This window comes from Cibotium barometz, chromosome 13, assembly GCF_041138505.1.
Source record: "Cibotium barometz isolate CiBa-2024 chromosome 13, ASM4113850v1, whole genome shotgun sequence".
Taxonomy (NCBI): Eukaryota; Viridiplantae; Streptophyta; class Polypodiopsida; order Cyatheales; family Cibotiaceae; genus Cibotium; species Cibotium barometz.
Genome location: NC_141058.1, coordinates 4253786 through 4276090, shown reverse-complemented (window position 1 = coordinate 4276090; position 22305 = coordinate 4253786). Strand labels below are relative to the sequence as shown.

The 22305-nt window shown below is 39.1% G+C and overlaps 1 protein-coding gene across 2 annotated transcripts in view; it reads left to right on the top strand.

Annotated features, from left to right (window-relative positions):
- The window catches only part of LOC147632290 (lecithin-cholesterol acyltransferase-like 1), an 80728-nt gene extending 63957 nt beyond the window's left edge, over positions 1-16771 (top strand). Inside the window, exons 1-2 of one of the 2 annotated variants that reach the window (XR_015267161.1) lie at positions 14962-15053; positions 16710-16771. Coding sequence is in view for 1 of the 2 variants with exons in the window: in XM_086806834.1 (XP_086662960.1) it covers positions 16710-16713 (4 nt within the window). In the remaining variant the exon portion in view is untranslated. Of the gene's footprint in view, positions 1-14961; positions 15054-16709 lie in introns of those variants that run through there. The other variant, XM_086806834.1, reaches the window with a different exon arrangement.
- The last annotated feature ends 5534 nt before the right edge of the window (positions 16772-22305 follow it).

Genomic DNA, 22305 nt, shown 5'->3' with positions numbered 1-22305 from the left:
CCCATGCCCCTATTATATAGGAAGGCCCTCAAGTGACTCTTGACTTTCCATTTCTCATGTGTGACCCTTGGATGCCTGACCCTAACCTTAAACCTTAAGGTTAGTCCTAACCCATGCTCCACTAGAGCTTGTTCCCATGCTCCCATGCTCACAAGCCTAATGTGGGTTAGCCTCCTAGTATATGTACACATAATGTGTATATAACATAGCACACATAATGTACATATAACAGATGGTCTTCCTTATACAGGCCTGGTCTTGCACAAGGATGGATTGCCTCGTTGTTTGGTTATGTATTTGACAAGTAATCCAATACCGATACAAGTGATAGCACAAGCAATGAGGGCCTAGATGTCAAAGAGCCATTCATTTGATGATGAAAATTGGATTAGGAAAACAAATGACAATGAAAGCTACAAGGTCTCACTTAATCCAATTCGACATTTATCCCATACTTTTTTCTCCTTTGATTGGGATATCTATAACATGATGATGAGAGTGATACAAGATGATGTGACCATTGCATTAGAGATGCTAAAAGTATGTGATAGTAGAGGAGTGCTTGATTTGAAGAGGTGGCAAAGAATTAAAGATGGACTATGCTTGGAAGAGGGAGAGGATGGTTCCCGTTGCCTTTCTCTAAAGGAGACACCAAAGTTAAGGATCACATGTCTCGAGGATTGGGAACGCATTGTCAGTCATTGCAATGAAGGCGAAGGACCTCATCAAGGTGTAAATGTCACACTTGAAGAAATCAATTCGACATGGTGCATTGACATTAGAAAGCATGGAATACCCACATCTTACATCAAGGATTTTACCAATGCATGTGGGTGTGCACGAGCACCAAGAACCAACTTGCCCTCTAACTTGGCACCACAAGCTAGATCTAAAGAAAGAGCCAGCAAATGTAATGAGAATATATAAGACTAATGTGGACACCCATTTGAAGGACATATTGAGCACAAGGTGAGGCTAGGTGGAAAGAGATTGAGGACATCTACAAAATGTGGTTTCCCTTTTGAAGTGCAAGTGAAATACATGGATGAGAAGGATGAGGTTTTCATTATTTTAAACCCAATACAAGGAGTGATTTGTATCACTTGCCAGTTCACCCATCCGTTATTGAAAGTTGCATGGAATATTTGTTTGATGTGGGTAGCTCCCTAGTCGTGGCACAAATGTCCTTGTCAAAAGATAAATCTCACATGGAAAGAGCCTCTTTTCTTGATTGCACTATCTATAGGTTTTCCATGATTCCTTAAGAAATCTCCTTGTTGTCATACCAAATTCACAATGCAGGTGAAAGTCTTGTCCTTCAATTGAAAGTAGCCATTGTTTAGCCTCGAGGATGGTTTAGGGTTTCTAGGTTGACTGACATAGGGTGTCCAATAGTAAAATTTGCCTATGCCATGCATGGATTCAATCTAGCATGTAGCCAATTTGGTAGTGTGCCAAATCTTATCTAAGCCATCTCTACACCATTTTGGCCTCCTAGGTCACTATCTCATGTGAATATAGAATATTGCTCAATTATGGATTGATTTTCTGACATGATGTAGGTGGATTCTCAACGATGATTGGGCATCAATGTACATGGAGGCTTTGGTTTGCAACAACAAAAAAAGGTAGCACGCCTTACATGTACAATCTCTCTTATCTCACCCATTGTGCCATGTAGGTGTTATATTGTCAACCATATAACCCTAATGTAGAGGAGGCAAAAGATAGGCCATTCATCTTAATTATTCAAGATGAATGGATGTTTGAAATGTTCATACGTTTCTCTCGAAACAATTATTGGGCCTTAGTCAGCACCTTCAAGACAAACATATTTGGATTACCCTTGTATGCTACAATGCTACTAAATCGAGTTGGGTGTGGGCATACCAATATGGTTCATGATGTGCACATGTGATCCAGCGACCCATCAAGAGGTCATTGCCTTAGAGCTAACTCTTAGACTTATTTTCTCTAGATTAGGCTATGTCCTCCCTATAGCTCTTGTGATTGACAAGTCACAAATGGAATTAGAAGCCATGCAACATGTGGTCAATGATGACCCACATTGTTGGCTTCTTGAGGAGAGCAAAACTCGATGCCAATTTGCATCACATTCTTTTGTGTTGGTTCCATGCTAAGAAGGCATGGGTTGAGAATCTTCTTCCGACAGGTAAAGGCATTTTAGTAATTTTTTAATGCAACATTGTGATGTCTGTGTACTTTGATTGTAGGGGATAAGAGTATTATTGGCATTGTGGGATTTCAAGTTCCAAAATACATGTGGAATGATATATGTATTGAAATGCCAAATCTCATGCACAATGCCATAGATTGTCTTCTATTTTGAAGGGAGGTATCAACTACCTTTACAAGGTATTCAACACATAACACCATTGTCTTCTATGTCACCAATGGATGGTGCGGGCACAACTACATATGGAGGAGACGGTGGCCCAAATTTGGACATTTGTTTAACCATGGAAATGTTGATACAACAAATTTGGTGGAGAGGTTATGGTAATATATCAAATACACACACTCTTGGATGCCCGTATCAATCAGTCTACGGTAGACCTTCTCCATTCACTTGTAGGAGATTCCTAAACTGGCGATGATCGCATGGGTGGGACCTTACTTAAGTTCTTCAAGAAAAATCAAGAAATAGGTATGTCACAATACCAATAGTGTCATGAATGTTGTGTATCTATCACCTTTCATTTTTTTGTGTGTTTGTGTGATAATAGCTGATTTAGGTCGGTTTAGCATTCATGGATAATCAAAGAAGCACACTTCTAGATTGCTTGAGGGAGAACGAATTCTACAATGGTATCAAGAAGACTCATCTTGCTTGAAAATTGTGAACAAGATGACATTGTATTTCAAGATACAAAGTAGCTCTAATCAAAGCCAATGGTACCATGTGAGCATGCAAAGTAATTATTGTGATTGTCCAAATTGGAGCCGTGAATGCAAACGTCTTTATGGCATCCGATTGATAATCATGAAGCATTTTCCACACTTGCAATCCATTCTTCACGTAATAGACAATGCACATGTAATGCCATCCCCACCATCCAATGGCATATATGATGAGCCATGGAATGTAAACCAAATGTTGAAGAGGAGATATCCCTTTGCATAAAAGAGCTCTTCAACATCCTTTCTAACATCTCCTATGAAATGGCAGATAAAGGTCCCAACGAAGTGGAACTCATCTTACAACAATTAAATCTTTCAAGGGACACTCTTACATCGCTAGTGGCTTCGCATCAAATCACCATGCCAAAAGGGGCTTGAGATTACTTGCATAGTCTGAGATTACTGTGTTCTATTTGGTAGAGAGCATCGAGTCAGTCTCTTCTACAATGCATAGTAATCTCAAGTATGCGAGTAATCTTGGAATCCTAAGATTACTTTTTGTAACTTCTTACAGAGAGCTAAAACGTCTTCATGTAGTATCACGGCTACATAACAACCACTTGCTTTGTTATGTGTAGAGTAAAGTGTTCTTTTTCCGGCTTGAACTTATTAAAGTAAGAATCAATGCATTGGTGTGAAAAATAGAAGAGATAGAAATACCTTGATAATCGAATGAAATACCCTTCAATGATCCATTTTTTATCAACACCCTCCAAGGAGAGAGGGGGAAAAGAGAGAGGGAGAGGGGGAGGGAGAGAGAGTGAAAGTGGGGATGGAATACGAATGGCGCAATGGTAAATCCACCGCCAGTTTACTTATTTCCCGAGATTACGTTCATGGGTGCATGGAGCTGAAATTTGAGAAAATCTTTTACTTGTCATTAACTCTCAATGAGTTGCATTCATTCTGCCCACATGCTATTTACTGGCTCTCTTCACTGGCTAGTTATCCTCTTCATCCGCTACTTCCCAAAAAAAAAAGAACTCGTAGAGCTATGCCTTCAGGATCCCGTAGCTGCGTATTCCTACTCCTGAAGCTGCAAATTCCAAACTTGTAGCCACACAAAACCCAAGAAATTAAAGTTGCACATTGGACATCCAGCAGCTCAAATTTGACACCCTGACACTTCTCTCGCAGTTGCGTATTTGAGCAATCGCAACCACGTATTCTCTTCACTTCGCCTTCAAACCCATGGCTGTGCCTTTGACATATTGTAGCCGTGCATTCCCTTTGCGCACCTTGCTTGTCCCTTATGAATGCATTGCAAACAAAATTACACTTAGTTTTCTTTCAACTAGAAGAGTAGAAACAAACAAAATTACACTTAGTTTTCTTTCAACTAGAAGAGTAGAAAAAGGTCTACTTGACATATCAAACATTATATAGAACATTGTCTCATAGTGACCAAGCTTTGTGAGCATTTTTTGAAATCTTAGTTGCACTTTTCAAATTTGCAAATTGCACCTAATCGAGAAGATTTTTAAAATATTCTTTGCTTTAGTATAAAAGTCTCTCTCCTCTTCATTTTTTGCCCTTTCTTTGCCAAACTCTTGCCAAAATTTTCACAAAACCTCTTGCTCTCTTTTACTCCCCTCTTCTAGCAAATCTCCCCTATCCCCCCTCTCTCTAGCATTCTCCCACCGCACATTCTCTCTCTATAACCTCCCTTTATTTACCTTCTCTCCCCACGCTTTTCATCTCTCTAACCCATTCTCTCTCTGCTTTTTTCTTACAGCCACCCACCCCTCCACCTTTGCCGAGGACTCGCCTGAAGCCTTCCACCTTTTTGTTCACCCCCTCGCCACCATCAACATCTCCACTAATCCGCTCCATCACTTGATCCTGCCACATTGCATTCTACTCCTTGTAGTTCGCATGCCTTACATCCTGCTCAAGGCTCAATTCCCCAAGGACATCTCAAAGTGGCTCTGCCTTGCCTACACCTCCATTAAGGCCATGAGCAACCCCCTCCTCGTCAATTTTGACTAGCTGACACACAAAGACCTCTAATATGTGTACAATTTTCCAAAGCTCAAGGGGATGGCTAGTCTTCGACGCAAAAGCCCATTTGCATTTAAAGACACGCTCCTGGGTTAGGTGGAAGCATGGAAGGGTATACATACTTTTGGCAAAAAAAGAGTATTGTGTTATTTAGGTTGAATTTATATAAATTTGGGTGGTGTGAACACCATTTACTACAAAATCAAATGGTTGAATGAGTAATTTGGTTTTAATAAATGAATGTTTATTTTTGGTGTTGGGGTAAAGTTTAGGTGAATAAAAAGGTTGGCATCCAACGATTGAATGCTATAGGAAAAACTATAGGAGGAATTTGATTTTAATAAATGAATGTTTATTTTTGGTGTTGGGATAAAAATTAGGTGACATGCGAATTCGAATCTATACATGTAGCTCTGTGAGTGACGTTTACTTGACTTCTTCATGATGCCCGAATCTATCGCCACCAAGTACTACTCTCCCTTATGCGCGTTGCTACCTACTCATTTCCCCCCACACACAAAGAGAGAGAGAGAGAGAGATAGAGGGAGCTGCCAGCCCAATCTTTTCCCTGAGAGAGAGAGAGAGAGAGAGAGAGAGAGAGAGAGAGAGAGAGAGAGCAACTGTTGTAGAACTTACTCCTCTGCATCGAATTCAACTACTATGACCATTCTCTTAATTGCCCTGGTGTTCTTCTCAAACTCCACAATTGCCCTAGTATTCCCTTAATTGCCCTAGCATTCTTCTTAAACTCCACAATTGCATTTAATTTCTTGATTTTGTTCTTGTTAAAGTATGGTTAAATGTATGTTTTCATAGTGCTCAGTCCACACACATTCCACACACACACACACACTCTATCTTCTTACACATATTTCACAGCCAGCAGTCTGCTCTCTCTCTCTCTCTCTCTCTCTCTCTCTCTCTCTCTCTCCCTCTCCCTCTCTTACACACACACACACACACACACACCACACACAACATTATTGTTAAACGCATTTCTAAAAATGTATTAATTATAGTTTTAATATTTTCACATTAGTCCACACACACACACACACTCTCTATCTTCTTGCACACATTTCATAGCACTCCAATCATAAAAGCAACTTAATGTTGGTTTTTTGTGAACTTAAACTAACTACTCATTATTGTTATGCATTTTTAATTAATGTATTAATTATAATTTTAAGTTCACAAAAGCAACTTAATCTCATAATAATTTTGAATCATGTCTTTGTTTTTATTTGATTTCATTATATAAACTTTTTGCTCACACACGCGTGCACACACACACACACACACACACACACACACACACACACACACATACACATATAAGTTGAGAGAGTAAGATTGATAGAGGAAGAAACTTGGGAGTGCACTATTAAGAAACCCTATGTATAACGTGCGTTCAAGGGTATTTAAAAAATCCCTTACTTGTGAATTTTTCATGAATAAAATGACCTTTTTCTTTATAGACTTAAGGGTTTTTTTTAAAAATGGATTAAAAACCCCTTCTGTATATGTATAGGATAACATCCTATGAAGATGTGTGCGAGAAGATGAATTTTTCATGATATTAGAAGAAGCACACTCAGGAATAGCCGGAGGACATTTCGTTGGAGAAGCTATAGTAGCTCGCAAAGTCCTTCAAGAGAGAGACTATGGTGGCCTATGTGATTCTTTGGGGATGCCATAGAGTTTGTCAAAAGATGCGAGGAATGTTAGAGATTTGCTATTCCACAACAAAAAGATAGGATGCCACTCACCCCTGTAATTGTAAGACAACCCTTTGAGAAATGGGGGATTGAATTTGTTGGACCCATTAGTCCAGTAGCACATCCATTCACAAGCCCGATATGTGATCGTGGGCCACAGATTATTCCACAAAGTGGGCAGAGGCAAGAGCCTCTAAACGAGCCAATGCTCGAACCATAGCCAAGTTCTTAATGAACAGATCATTTCTAAATTTGGTTGCCCCACTTGAATTAGTCAGTGAATGATTGAGGTTCACATTTCATTAATGTGGTGATTGAACACTTACTTATAGGATTCCTTGTAGTACAACCACATTCTCTTTATGGTATTAGAGCCTGATTCGTGTGAGAGCTAAGGAGGCAAGCAAGAGGCAAGAACAAGCAAGGAAGGAAGCGGTACTACACGGGTAAGAGCACCATCATCTCTTTCCCCTTCTTGGTTTAGGTACAACCACCCCTCAGTAGCTCTAGGAGCTACACATCTCTGTGATTGAGGAGTTGTCTTCGCGGGAGCGGAGCTACAGGACATGTATACTGTTCTGTTAGAGATGGATATAATTTTTTTTTGGCTAGATTCGCGTTTCGGACGCGTTTCAGGCCCCGTTTCATCATTGCACGATATTTTTGACAGTTTTCTTAAAGTTCTGGTAGAGAACCGTTTCTTCTCAAAATCTGGTTATTGCAATGCAACAGTGCATTTTGGAAGTGCAGACATGGTTTTCACATGTATTGTTGATACTAGGTGTATGTACATGTACTCTGGTCACATTTGGTGACACACAGGCTGTGCTGAAGTATCACTCTTGTAGTAGCTACAGGAGATACTGCTGTATTACAGGTTGCATATGCAAAAGTTGTCTATTTGCAGGTTATTTAGGAAAACATGTCTGATGAAATTAATCAGATTGTTAGTGAGAAGCTGGATAAGAATAACCTCCATGCCTAGAAGTTTAGAATGACCAATTTTCTAATGGGTAAAGGATTTTGGGATTATGTAGAAAGAGACAATGAGGAGCCTCCAGAGTTATCTAAGGAGAATGTGACTCCTACAGATATAAAGGCATTCGAGGATTGGAATCAGGGTGCAAGAAAAGTCATGTACTGGCTTTCAATTAGTGTCACAGACACTATGATAGGACACATACAGGATGCAAACACTCCAGCAGTTGCATGGTATAATCTGGTTCAGATGTTCCAGACTAACACAAAGGCAAGGAAGTTGCAGTTAAAGAAAGAGTTGCATATTGTGGAAAAGAAAAGCATGTTCATCAATGAATATGCCTTAAATATCAAGGGCATTGTTGAATCCCTTGGGTCTGTCAATGTATCAGTGGAGGATGATGATTTGGTGAGTGTCTATCTGAATGGGCTTGGCAAAGAGTACAAGCCATTCAAGACCTCCATTGCAATTAGGGAGAATATTCCCAACTTTTGGAACTTGATATCTATGATGATCATAGAAGAAAAGGCTTTAGGTGAGGATTCTTCTTCACAAAGCAAGAACACATCGGAATAGGCCTTCTACTCTAATTCAGGTAGAGGGAGAGGTAGAGGCCATGGTCGAGGCCAAGGTGGTGGTGGCCGACAAGGAAATTAGAATTTTGGACAACAACAGTCCAATGATTCACAGCAGCAATCATACACAAGTGGAAGAGGCCAGTCTAGAGGTAGGGGGAGTCAAAGAGGCCAAGGTGGTTGGCAAAGAAATCAAAATGCAAATAGCATAGAGTGCTATTACTATGGTAAACCAAGACACATGGCAAGGACTACTACAAAAAGCAGAATGACATTAAAAGTGGAAAGTTGCAGAGCAAGCAACTATGCATCATCTAGCAAACATGGAGGTGATGATAGAAGTGAGAAGTTGTTTGTGATGTAGCACATGCTTAGTTCCATAACAGGGGATGTGTCAGGATCTCAAGATATATGGTATGTGGATTCTGGCACCTCTAACCACATGACAGTCATATTGAGTGGTTTAGAGATATGCAAAAAATGAAAAAACTAGGTTATGTAGAAACATGTGATGATATTGCGCATCCCATTGCACATGTTGGTAAAGTGCCATTGTCTATGCAAGATGGTAAAATGAAGTACTTGGTTGATGTACTTCATGTTTTGAAGATTACAAAGAACCTGGTTTCTATTGGACAAATGGTTGAGCAGGGTCTACAAGTGAGATTTAATCCTCAAGGATGTTTTGTGGAAGACTTCAAAAATAACTATCACTTGGTTGTAAAGGGTAACAAAAATAGAAGGATGTTTACTTTGATGTGAACATACCTGAGATAAAGGCAGCCATGTTTGCGCATAGAACAGGTGTCATTACAGATATTGACATATGGCACAAGCTCATTGGTCATGTGAATGTACAGCACAAACTGAAGTCTATGCAGGCCCAAAATATTGTTGCACGTTTGCCAAAGTTTAAGGTTGACGGTATGCATAAGGTATGTGAAGCATGCGAACTTGGTAAGCAGGCCAAACATGCTTTGCATGGCAGTGCAAGGCCATTGGATGTCATACATTCAGATATATGGGGACTAACCAAGACTGCAACAATTGTAGGTTACAGGTACTATGTTACATTCATTGATGACCACACTAGGAAAGTGGGGGTTTATTTCATGAAGGAGAAAAGTGAGGTGTTTGCTCACTTTCAGAGATTTAACGCCTTGGTCGAGAAGGAAAAAGGCATGTAGATAAAATGCCTAAGATCAGATGGTGGGGGAGAATATTTCTCCAATGACGGTTCAATGATTTTTTGAGAAAGCAGGGAATCAAGAGGTAGTTTACATGCAGGTACACTTCGCAACAGAATGGTGTTGCAGAAAAGAAAAATAGGCACATTGTAGAAGTGGCACGTGCCTTGATGGCGGAAAAGAATATGCCGCATTACTTTTGGGCAAAAGCAGTAGCAACTGCTATGTACTGTTGAAATTAGAGCAATGTGATGAGCTATGGTGGATCAAATACTAGAATCAACATCATTAAACAAAGTGATTAGCAATAATTAAGACGTAATTAGTGAGCAATTAACTAATAGCTTAATGTAGGCATGGATAATCAAAAATCAGCAAATTCTCATTAGGCCAATGCCTCAATTTATAGTGTTTACATCCAAGCATCAAATCCCACTGATTTCTACTTGATTCACTCCACCTCTTTTGCTTGATTCTCTCCGCCTCTTCACTTTTCCCAGAATATCTCCCAGAATATCTCCACACTTTCTAAATCTTCTCATGCTACCCTTTATTCTCTCCCAGTAGATTCTTCTCACCTTTTCACAGGTTCTCTCACATTTACAGATTCTCTTTTACAGCCTCTAACCAAGGGCTTGTTCCTGCACACACCCTATTCACTTGTATATTTCAACACCTCCCCTCAAGTGAATACTCCTAGCACACCTGGACCCTATACCAAGTTTCTCTCTTACTTGATAGTCCGCGACCAGTGTCGCACACCTCCCCTCAAGTTAACTTAGCACACCTGGACCCTATACCAAGTTTCTCTCTTACTTGATGGTCCGCGACCAGTGCCTCAAGTCCCTAAACTCATAGTCCTTGACACTCTCTCTCCAGGCTTACTACAAGTGCCCGCGACCTTGAGTAAAGTGCTCACACATACATCTATCTACCACGTGGCCTACATCATCGGTGGCTAAGAGGTGGTTTTACTTTGTTGGGGTAGGTTACATTGGGTTGTGGGGTCTCTCTCTCTCTCTCTCTCAGATATTTTCACATGGCTCCTCACTCTGAGCCTCACATCTTCTCTTGTCTTCAGTCTTCTTGTCGTGGAGCTTCTCTTCACACGTCCATGTCTTCCTCTTCTTTCAGTCTTCTTGTGGCAACTTCTCTTCTCGTGTCCATGTCTTCCTTCAATGCTTCCTTTAGATCTTCTTGGTGTGGATCTTTCTCTTGGAAGGAGATGTTCTTCTTTCATTGCTGGGGCCATGAGCTTGTCTGTCAGGTCTTCTTGCTCCATGTGAGCAACATGTTTAAATGTTTGTTTGACAGTTCTTTTGGGCTTTTGATGTTTATCTTGTGTCATTATGCAATGCAAACCCAAATCTATATGGGAGGTCTTACCTCTTGCCTTATTCTGGACAAGGGCAGTGTCTGATCCCATTTTTACACTGATGTAATATGCCCAATACATAATGCGTATAGCATTCATTCTAATGCACATTCCTAAATGCAACTCTGGCTGTGAATAATCTTGAATTTGAGTGAGATTTACAGGCATTAACCAAGGGTTAAATGCAAAATGATGATTACCACAAATTTATCAACATAATTTTACCAGAAATTACAGTAAATCAAGGGTAACCAATTTGTACAGAATGGTTGGAGTATCAAACCAGCTCCGAATTGCAATCTGAAGTTATAGGGATCTGTATCAGATACCTAATGGTTAATTTGAACCCTCAATTGCACCAAAATATAGTGATTAGCACTGAGATTAGCAAATTAATCCTTTGTTTTATGTACAAAAAACAGAGTATGTGGGGAGTCCAGATCTGGGGCCTTAGACTTCAAATAAGCTCAAATCCTTTCAAGGCCATCAATAGCAATTAGCCTAGTAGAGGATTAAGCCAAGAAACACAAGATTTGACCAAACATTGAATGCTTAATCTCTGTTTTACCAAAGTCACCTGTAGATTTGATGAAGAGCTTGGATCTCACTATAGACTTGATCAAATTGAATTTTGACTTCACCAGCTTGTAGAGCATGCTTGAAAACCCCTGGAGCTATGAGAAATTAGAGCAATTTGATTGGATGAAGACAAGATCTGCAATTTCCTCAGAAAAAACTGTGCTGGCTAAAATCGCGATTTCTCCTTTGTCGGCGATTTACGCTTCTTTCTTGATGGGCTGGATCGTGGAGATGCTTGCTGTGTTGGGCTAGAAGGGTTTGGCCTAATGTTGAGTGTGCAAGGAGCTAGAGCTCCTCCACCAGCTGGGGGTACAGAGGTGAGTTAAAAAATAACTAAAAATTTGATTAATTTCTAATTATCTACTATTCTTAATTAACTAGATAATGGGCTCATAAACTTGATGAATTCTAGGCATGGCTCTGATACCATGTTGAAATTAGAGCAATGTGATGAGCTATGGTGGATCAAATACTAGAATCAACATCATTAACAAAGTGATTGGTAAATAATTAAGATGTAATTAGTGAGCAATTAACTAATAGCTTAATGTAGGCATGGATAATCAAAAACCAGCAAATTCTCATTAGGCCAATGCCTCAATTTATAATTTTTACATCCAAGCATCAAATCCCACTGATTTCTCCTTGATTCACTCCACCTCTTTTGCTTGATTCTCTCCACCTCTTCACTTTTCCCAGAATATCTTCCAAAATATCTCTACACTTCCTAAATCTTCTCATGCTACCCTTTATTCTCTCCCAGTAGATTCTTCTCACCTTTTCACAGGTTCTCTCACATTTACAGATTCTCTTTTATAGCCTCTAACCAAGGGCTTGTTCCCGCACACACCCTATTCACTTGTATATTTCAACATGTACATTATGAACAGGACACCCACTGTAGTTGTTCATAGTATGATTCCTAAACAGAAGTTTACAGGCATAAGATCGGATGTGTCTCAAGTGAGAACATATGTATTGCATATGTACATGTTCCTGATAAAGTGAGAATAAAGTTGGATCCAAAGGTAGAGAAATGCATCTTCATTGGTTATGCTATGGAGCAAAAAGGTTATAGATGCTATAACCCTATCACTCGTGAGATGCGAGTAAGCAGAGCTGTTATCTTTGATGAGATGAGTAGCTGGTATGCACCAGTAGTGAAGGCAATAGAAGATGCAGATGTAAGAAGTGTTGATGCTGCACCATATGTAGATCAGCAATCATAGGTGCTAAGTGGACCTGGGGAGTCCTCGAGCACTGGATCCAATGTTAGCCCATGGTCCCATGGTCAGGTAGGTTGAGGAATGATGTAGGTACACATGTATCACGGAAAGGGAAGGAAAAGGTAGATCAACCTTTTGTGTGCCTGACCTGTCAGCAAGTCACTCATATGTGGATGGTGACTCTAGTGGCTCTGAGCAGAGCCTTGATGAGGAGCTTGGCATTCTGTCTATGGTTACTCCTGGTGTAAGGAGAACCACGGCTGTTTTGAGGACACCTGGCAGTGATCCAGGTGTGTATGCAGGTCTACGAGAGTTAGATACCCTATTTGACAGGTTGAGATATGATGGATATACAACCCATCATTATGCTTACATGGTAAAAGCAATACAGGAGGTTGAGCTCACTTGCTTTGAGTAGGTAATTTGAAATAAGAAATGGGAAGATGCCATGGATGAGGAGATGGTAGCATTAGAATGCAAATGCAACATGGGAGTTAGTGCCTTTGCCTAAGGAAAAGAAGGCAATTGGATGTAAGTGGGTGTATAAAGTCAAGCACAATGCTGATGGTTCAGTGAGCAGGTACAAGGGAAGATTGGTTGCCAAGGGCTATGCGCAGACTTATGGCATAGACTATGAGGAGACATTTAGCCTGATTGCAAGAATCGCAACTATGAGAGCTATCACTGCTATGGTTGCAACGAAGGGTTGGTCTTTATATCAAATGGATGTAAATAATGCTTTCTTGCATGGTGATTTGCAAGAAGAAGTGTACATGATGCAGCCACGAGGTTACAAGAGTGATGCACATCCAGATTTTGTGTGCAGGTTACACAAAGCCTTGTATAGCTTGAAGCAGGTACCCAGAGCATGGTCAAACAAGATCGGGGAGTATCTTGTTACCATTGGATTTCAGATATCCAATGTAGATTTTTCACTATATGTGAAAAAGACAGATAGAGGGATCATGCTATTAGTCATCTATGTGGATGACTTGATTATCATTGGTGATAGTGATGCAGACATACATGATGTCAGGATGCTTTTGAAGCAGAAGTTTAAGATGAAGGATTTGGGTGAGCTGCTGCTGCGGTATTTCTTAGGCATAGAGGTGGTGAGATTACCTCATGGCATTTTGCTATTGTAGAGGAAGTATGGCTTGGACATGTTGTCCAAGTATGGTATGACAGGATGTAAGTCTATTTCAGTGCCATTGGAGCAGAACACAAAGCTTTTCGCAGATACAGGTGAGCTTTTGGAGGACCCCACTACACATACAGGCACATAGTGGGTAGTTTGATCTACATGACCATTACAAGGCTAGACTTGAGCTATGATGTTGGACTCGTGAGTTAGTTTATGCAAGCCCCTAGGAAGCCACACTTGGATGTGGCTAGACGGATCCTCAGGTACATAAAGTCCACGGTTGATTATGGACTTTTCTATGAGGGTGGTAGTACAGAGATATAGTTGCATGGGTACACAGATATAGTTGCATGGGTACACAGATGCTAATTGGGCTGGTAGTATATATTAGACAGAAGATCTACCAATGGTTTTATGTTCTCATTTGGAAGTGCTGCTGTGAGTTGGAGCAGTAAGAAGCAGCCAATAGTTTCCTTGTCGAGTTACAGAGGTAGAGTACAGGGGTGCTGTTATGGCAGCTTGTGAGGTAGCTTGGTTTCATAAGCTACTTGGTGACATGGGAGAGCCCGTGGATAGGGCAGTTGTCATATATTGTGACAACATGAGCAGCATATAGTTGGTCAGTAACCCAATATATCATGCTAGAACAAAGCACATTAAGGTGCATTATCACTTTGTGAGGGAGAAGGTTCTAGAAGGAGAGCTCACATCTTCAAACGAAGGAATTGGGCACAGAGAAGCTCCACAAGTTTAGGAGCTTACTTGGAGTGCAGTGTGTGGAGTTGAGCTCGAGAGGGAGTGTTGAGATATCGAGCTCAACTAGTGCTACGACAGACATTGATGACCCACATGGGTGATAGCTTCCGCATCTACACCATTGGCATGGTTGGTGAGATTATGGGTGATATGGGGCCAGTGGGATGACAGGCCTGTGTGACAGCCATTTTGGATTACTAGAGACTGGCATAGTTATAGTGTCAGCTCATTTAGTCGGGTTCACATTATGGACCGACCCTTGTATGTTGTAGTAGTTGAGTACTAACCCATATAATCTTTATGTTATGTTGGTTGAGTAGAGAAGAAGAAGATAGAAGAAAATTCAGCTATCCATCTCTCTTGTGTCTTGCTCTCTCTTGTGTGTGTGTGGTTACTTGCTAGGGTTTGAATCTCTCCCTCTCCCCCACATTCTCTTTATTTGACACCCTGCTTTCATGTGTATCACACATTTTGTGCGTCCGAATGGCTTGGAATGTAAAGGTGCTGATTGTGTTGCAAAGGAAGTGCCCGAGGCATGGGCAAACAGCTTGGTCTTCACTCAACAAAGGATTATACCACAGCTACCAAAAGGTACCATACTCTTTTAGCATGGTTTTCACTTTTACAATAATTGCAAAGTACATTGGTGTCATAGGGATGTATTAATATCATAGTTGTACTAATACCCTATCATAGTTTTACTAATACCCATCACCAGTACTTTTGTTGTAGGACTACAAGTACAAGCTATTGCATAATATAGTGCCCTAGTCTTAAAACCGAGGTCCCATGCATTGTCTAAATAATTAGTATAGTACTGGCTTGTACTTTTTACATAAATAGTATAATATTGGCTATAAACATAACATAATTTAGGTACACCTTTCAGAAATCTCAAGAAATTATTCATTGGCACTAAATAGTTTTTATAAATAAGTACTATTGTGTGAAGGAAAAGTACTATTACTATAGTACATAACTACACATAAATTACCACTGTATTGCAAGGCAAAGTACTGTTAACATAGGACAAAACTACACATGAATTACTATAGTACAAGGTAAAGTACTGTTAGTATAGTACAATACTGCACATAAATTATTACAATACTTACTAGGCAAAGTAATGTTAGTATAGTACAATACTACTCATAAATCTACTAAAGGAAGCATAATATAGTACTAAATAATACTAGAGTCATTTCCTAATCACCAACTGAACTAGATGTAGTATATGTTGTAGTACTTTTTAGTATAATACAAGTTGATGAAGTACTCCTTATAGTTCTACCAAGGAGAACTTAGTATAGTATTTTCCAGTACTACTGTCATTGCCTAAACACTTAGAATAGTACTGTATAGTACTATTGACATTACCTAAACACCAAACGGACTAGCCATAGTATGTGTTCTTGAGCTGGATACTCATATCTTCTCATAATACATGACCATATTTTTTAGGTGCTCAACATATTTCTCATGTGGAGCTGGACTACCTATAATATATATTGTGAACTGGCTATACAATATATGTTGGTTTGTATGTGTTGTTGAACTAGGTTATCTCATCTCCTTAGCATACAAGAGCAATTTTGAGTTGTTGAATAATTGTTTTTATTTATTGCTGCACTACTAGAGATGTCTCCGCAATTGGTCTTGCAAACATCCACTTCACCTGCAAAGAAACGTGTCTCCATTGCAAGTGCTAATATGGAGACTCCAAAGAAAAAGCAGATTGTTAGTTGTTTTGCGAAGAAGAACCTAAAGAGGGAGAGCTGAAAAAAAAGAATCCATGCAACAAATGACGAGAAATTTGATTTTGATGACGATGCTTGTCGTGTGATTGTGGATAAGCAACAAAAGGCAAGTATAATTAAATTGAAGAAGGTCTCTCCAATGCGTAAGTTGTTGAGACTGGAGGGAAAACAACCTGAGCTCATAATTGATGATGGTTTGGAATTACACTAGTAAGATTTTTCCTTGTCATCATATGCATCAAGTGCAAAATTTGTGTGATTCTGTTTATTATGGTTGTAGCATCAAAGATAGCGCATACGGATTTCCCATTGAGTGGTAAACCTACGAAGAAGTTAGCTAAATGATCATTGGACAAGAGATGGGTTCATTGGACAACTTGACAACAGATCCTCCAAACAGTGAGTAGCATATGTTTGACAACCTATTCTAAACCATCTTTTACATAAAAGTTACCTTAAAGGTCTCATGAAAATATTGTGGTTTTGGCAGGTGAGTGCTTGGCTGCTAGTGTGTGCAGGCTGAAATAGAGATGATTTGTAACAAGTATGCCAAGAGGTAGGCCAAAATGGATAGGACAAAGGAGATGGGAATACATCAAAGGAGTCAGGTTTGTTATGAAACCTTCCACATGTGTGCATTTTGTTTACCACAATTTCTATGCGTTCTATGTGTTACAAAGAAAACTATTCGAGTTTGCTTTTTCAATAGGGGTAGAATGTGTGGATGGGTCCACTCAAGAAGGCGCTATGGTCGAGAATGAAGATGCCGCAATTTCCATTATTAGGCCCTGTTGTAGACTACATTGTGGGTATTGAGAAGGATGTAGGGTTTGGTGAAGTGTAGAAAGAGTTGGAGAGCGTTGCAGATGAGGGGGTTAAAGCCAAGCAAGTGTCAAACCAAATTGTGGGAAGCACTCACAAACCTCATCTAAATGCAAAAGATGTTCTGGTTGCAGAGGGTCCAGCTGACGAGAATACCTCCCTAGTCAATTGGCTACACCATAGGTTTTCCAAGAACATAATTCTTGTTGTATGCACTATGAGAAAATGAAAGCCATATTCAAAGTCGTAGTCCTACATTCACTTTGTTCACGTCTTTTTATCACCAATGTACCCTTATTTTTTTTCCAATTGTCATAGTATTAGGTCATTGATTTTTATAATCCATCAAATCCTCTAATAATATTTTATTATTCTTTTTTTCACATTCTTTATGTTTTGTGCCAATGTGTGTGTGTATTGCCATAGGTGACTTGGCTAAATCTGCAAAGAAACTAATAATATTTGATCTCAATGGAATTATGTTAAAGAGGTGGCTCAAAAAGAAACCCCCTTTCACTTTTGGAAGAGTGCACAGTGTGGGAAAACAGTTTGTGTCATTGCAGCCTGGCCTAAAAGAGTTCCTCAATGACATATCTTCAAAGTTCCAAGTTTCCATATGGTCAAGCATGGCAAAACATAATGTGCAGATGATGATGAGATTGATACTTTCAAGAGTGTGCCTTGGAAGTTGAATCAGTCCCATTTCTATTCATCTTTGACCAATCACATTGTATGCATGTTGACCAAAAAGATAGAAGTGATGTTTGCTTCTTGAAGCCTTTTAGTGAAATTGTGAAGGCCGGTATCAAGTTTAACCCTGAAAACACAATGTTGGTTGACGACACACCATGAAGGAAGCCTTTTAGTCCCCCAACTGTATAAAGGCATGCAAACTGACATTCATCTAGCAGCGGTACTTCTGCCATACTTGGACATGCTTGCTACTTATCTAGGAACAATGACTAGGTTTATTATTGACATTCCCTATGATTTTGGAGATTGCCTGTCCTTTTTGATTCATAGATGCAAGCTCAAGACACGTTCATCTATGAATCCTAGGGATATGTAAATAATACAAGCTGTTTCAGTTTACTCCAGATTACTTACTACACATACGATAGTTATTTTGGAGACATATTGCTCCATTTACATAATTTTGGTGTATACAATTCAGATGGTGCAAACACCTAATTTTGGTGTATACAATTCAGATGGTGCAAACACCTAATTTTGGGCTATGTAAAATTTACTCACACATATGTTTTGGTTCAAACATAGCTTTGTAATGCTTTTTGAAGATGAAAGAATGTTGTTTTTTTACTTGAAATTGTGTTAAAAAATTGAGACTTTTCTTTGTGTGTTGCTTTTTGTCTCTTTAAGTAGTTATTTATGGCATTATCATGGTCTATGGCATTATCCAATCTACTATATGATGATTTGTGGTGTGTAATGAGTTCTTGCACCTGTTTGTCTATAGATCTATCATCATGCTGGCTAAACCTCATCTTCAGCATGATGCACTGGATCTTTAACATTGATGTTGCTCTTTAGGGCGTATGCAACAGTAAGTGTTGACCTTGGAATTTTAGCTTTTACTGATAGCATCACTGATTGTTGTTTGGGAGGCCTAACATACTCCATGCATGACATAATGGCATATATAGATTAGGGTTAGACTTTATGAGAAGTGTTTTGTCATAAATGGCTGTATAGAGCGGTACTTAAACTAAAGGGAATAGCATTGATTGATGTACTTGATGATGTCAAGTACTTAAACTAAAGGGAATAGCATTGATTGATGTACTTGATGATGTCAAAATTTTGAAAATGATTTCTTTCTTTCTCCCACAAGCTCTGGCTGGACTCACCTATAAGATCTAGAAGTGTGTGACTTACCTATCTAAAGAGAGAGACAACATGCAAGCAGGGTAGAGACAAAAGGAGAAACCATGCATACATGTAGGGGAGCTTCATAACAGCCATGTTATAAGAACATAATAGAATCATAGACAAAGTAGAAATAATCATAAGAAGGTGGATTTGTCCTGCAAAAAAGGTGCCCACGACCATGACAATCAAACCCAGGTTGTAAGAAACAAGGCAATGACATTCAATGTTCTAAGTAGAAGAAATCCACTACAATATAACTTGTATGCTATAAAAGGGAGATAAAAAACACAATGACAATATAATGGAGACCATGCTGTAATAATAAAGAGATAAGAGCTCATTAAAAAATCAACATGATGGAAGACCAAAGGAAAAAACCACTCCTACTGAGTGTAGAAAGTGCCCTGAAAATCACTACAAATTGATGTTCAGTAGTATTCTAGAATGCACCTCAGGTGTTACACTATAGATCACCTTATGTTTTACTCTTAGCATACAAAACTTTATTACTATGACTGCATTTGCATGCACAACAGCAGTTGGGCCCTTCTTGAGAAGAACGTAATAGCTCTAAGTGGATTGCACCTTTTCATAATATGTGCCACGTATTACCTCATCACCAACATTGAAGACATTCTCCCATCCATCCTTTATTTGTTCCGTTAGGATAAATTTTGGTTCTGAACACAAGAGTATGTATTACTCCTTTACTTGTTCCCCATCCGTCGTTGTGTAGACCGCAAGATTGTCTCCGACCTCCGACATATCAACCAAACTATCATTGTCCTCAAAGTATGTAGTGTCTTCATCTACAATGGGAGCTTCATCGCTCACATTGATTGGCTCTAGATTTTTTAAGGACCATGGCCCACTGTGTTGCAAGCTGTTGCACTTGTCCCAAGTTTCATCCATACAGAAGGAGCAAAAGCACAGCAAGCTTCGAAAGAGGAGCTGTGTGTTGTCTTTCTTACTAAAACCAAGAATGCAGTGTGTCTTACATGTTCCAATCACTGTGTTGCAACCCCATTTTGTGTTTCGATCCACATCGCCAACCTTAACCTCCACAAATAAATGGAGGACGGCATCATTTCTGCATTTAGCCCACCACGTCATTCGCATTTTGAATCTTTGCTCCACTAGGTTTGAGCTGCTCCGTAGTGAGCATATGCTTCACCATGGCCCCTACACCATCGTGCTCACCCTTTCCATGACCACTCTCAAAGAAGTGCCATGTCATGTGTATGTTGTTCAATAAGAAATACATGTTCAACAGACAATTAAAAAAACCAACAAATATCTTTGTGAGATGGATTAACATATTAGAGCATGCCATAATAGTATACCAGTGTTGTAGTGTGCCATAACAAATGTGCTATCTATACTGACAGTACTATACTATACTAGGAACTGAATACATGTACTATACTATCCATGGTAGCAGTGTATGAGAGAGTGCTAGAATTTAAATTCATGAGGGACATCAATGAAGAATGAAAGGGAAGTAAGACTTGAAAACCTCATCCTTTGTTGGTCTGTGTCATAGTAAATGCACTTTCAGTAGAGTGACTGTACTATATTGCATATTAATATACTATACTATTTTATACTATGCTATACTATATTATATTATAGCATACTATGAACTATGCTATAGCATATTAATATACTATACTATTTTATACTATGCTATACTATATTATATTATACTATGAACTATACACATGTGTTGTAGTAAACTCTAATGGCAGCAGTGTAAAAGAGAGAGCCCTTAAATGCATGAGAGAATCCTTGAAGAATGAAAGGATATAAAGATTTACTTGGCAACAAAGTAGAAAGGTCAAGATGCTTTGAATTGGGAAGCGGCACTGTTGACCAAACCCAGTGTCTTTTCACTTCCATATTTTTTCCCCCATCCATTTAACGTGAAGTAGAAAATAGTGTTGTACAAATAATGTGTCATGGACCGTGTCATCAGATATGTAGAAAAAACATTGCTTCTTAGTTTCACCATTCTCCTTCCAATAGCATATATGCACAAGAATGGAGCATTGGTCATTGTGCCAATGCATGGATTGGATCTCAATTTGGATCTTGAATGTGTAATTTTTGAAAATCCACCACCGATATGGTTACATCCTCGGGGAAGTTTACAATACTCTTTGAATTGATTCTACTCTCAATAACTCCTGAAGTTGTGGGCTATGAATGATCTCAAATGTGAATTGAATTCTTTAATGGTTGTTGATGGTGGAGTCTCCTAAGGGTACATCAACTAGATTCTTCTCTTTGAACCACCTTTCTTCGTTTCCACTCTCACATACGTTCCCGAGGAAAAAAGGTAGACTTAGGGCATTTCTCACATTTACCTAGTAGGCATGGCAGCTTGTTCCATTCAGCATCATCATCCTTTTGGCACACATTGGATGTCCATAGTGTTATAACTGAAGGAACAGTTTTACACCTAGTGTTGCACTTATCCTACTTGTTCTTGTTAGGGTGACATATGCCACATTGACAATGTCACAAGGGTCCATGCAAGGCCACATCATTGCACCTCATGGAGTTTACTGGACACCTCAATAAGTCCATGCACTTATGTTGAATGCAACAACATGTGTTTCTCTCCTTCAACTTTATGATGTAATAAGGTTTCAACGAGATTGAAAGGATCTAAATCCAATAATGCAGTTAGGGATTTTTTGTTTGAATCTCCAAAAGAATTCTTCCTGCAAAACAAGGTTAGAAATAAGATTAGATTCAATTTGGACATGGTAAACCATTATACTATTTCCTATGAAACATTATCCAATGTGTCTTGTATTGTCTAAAGTCATGTTTACTCTATCAACAATACTATCAGTACTAATCAATACTACTATTAGAACTACTCAGTACTATTTTCAGTACTGTAAGTACTACTTAGCATGACTATCAGTACTACTCAGAACTACTTTGAATACTATATTAATTTATTACCTATGAAACATTTTCTAATGTGTTGTAATTACTAATGTGTAGAGTACTGTGTACTAACAATACTATACTATTGGCCATGCTATATTCCACACAAAGTACAATAATTACTTTTCATAACACACACCCACTTATGGTGTGCAAGATGTACTATGTGGCCGAATGTGTACTCTACTATTTAAACTTTGTTCAATGATGAGAGGTATACTGTGTATAGTACTATTTGCTTTTAGTAGTATACTATTAGCCATGATATTCCACACTAAGTACAACAATTACTTTCTATAAGCTAGAACAATTATATAGTGTGTAAGAGACATGACGTAGCTGGTATTATGTGTATTGTACTATGTAAACATTGTCCAATGTGTGCTATATTGTGTACAATGTTATTTACTTAC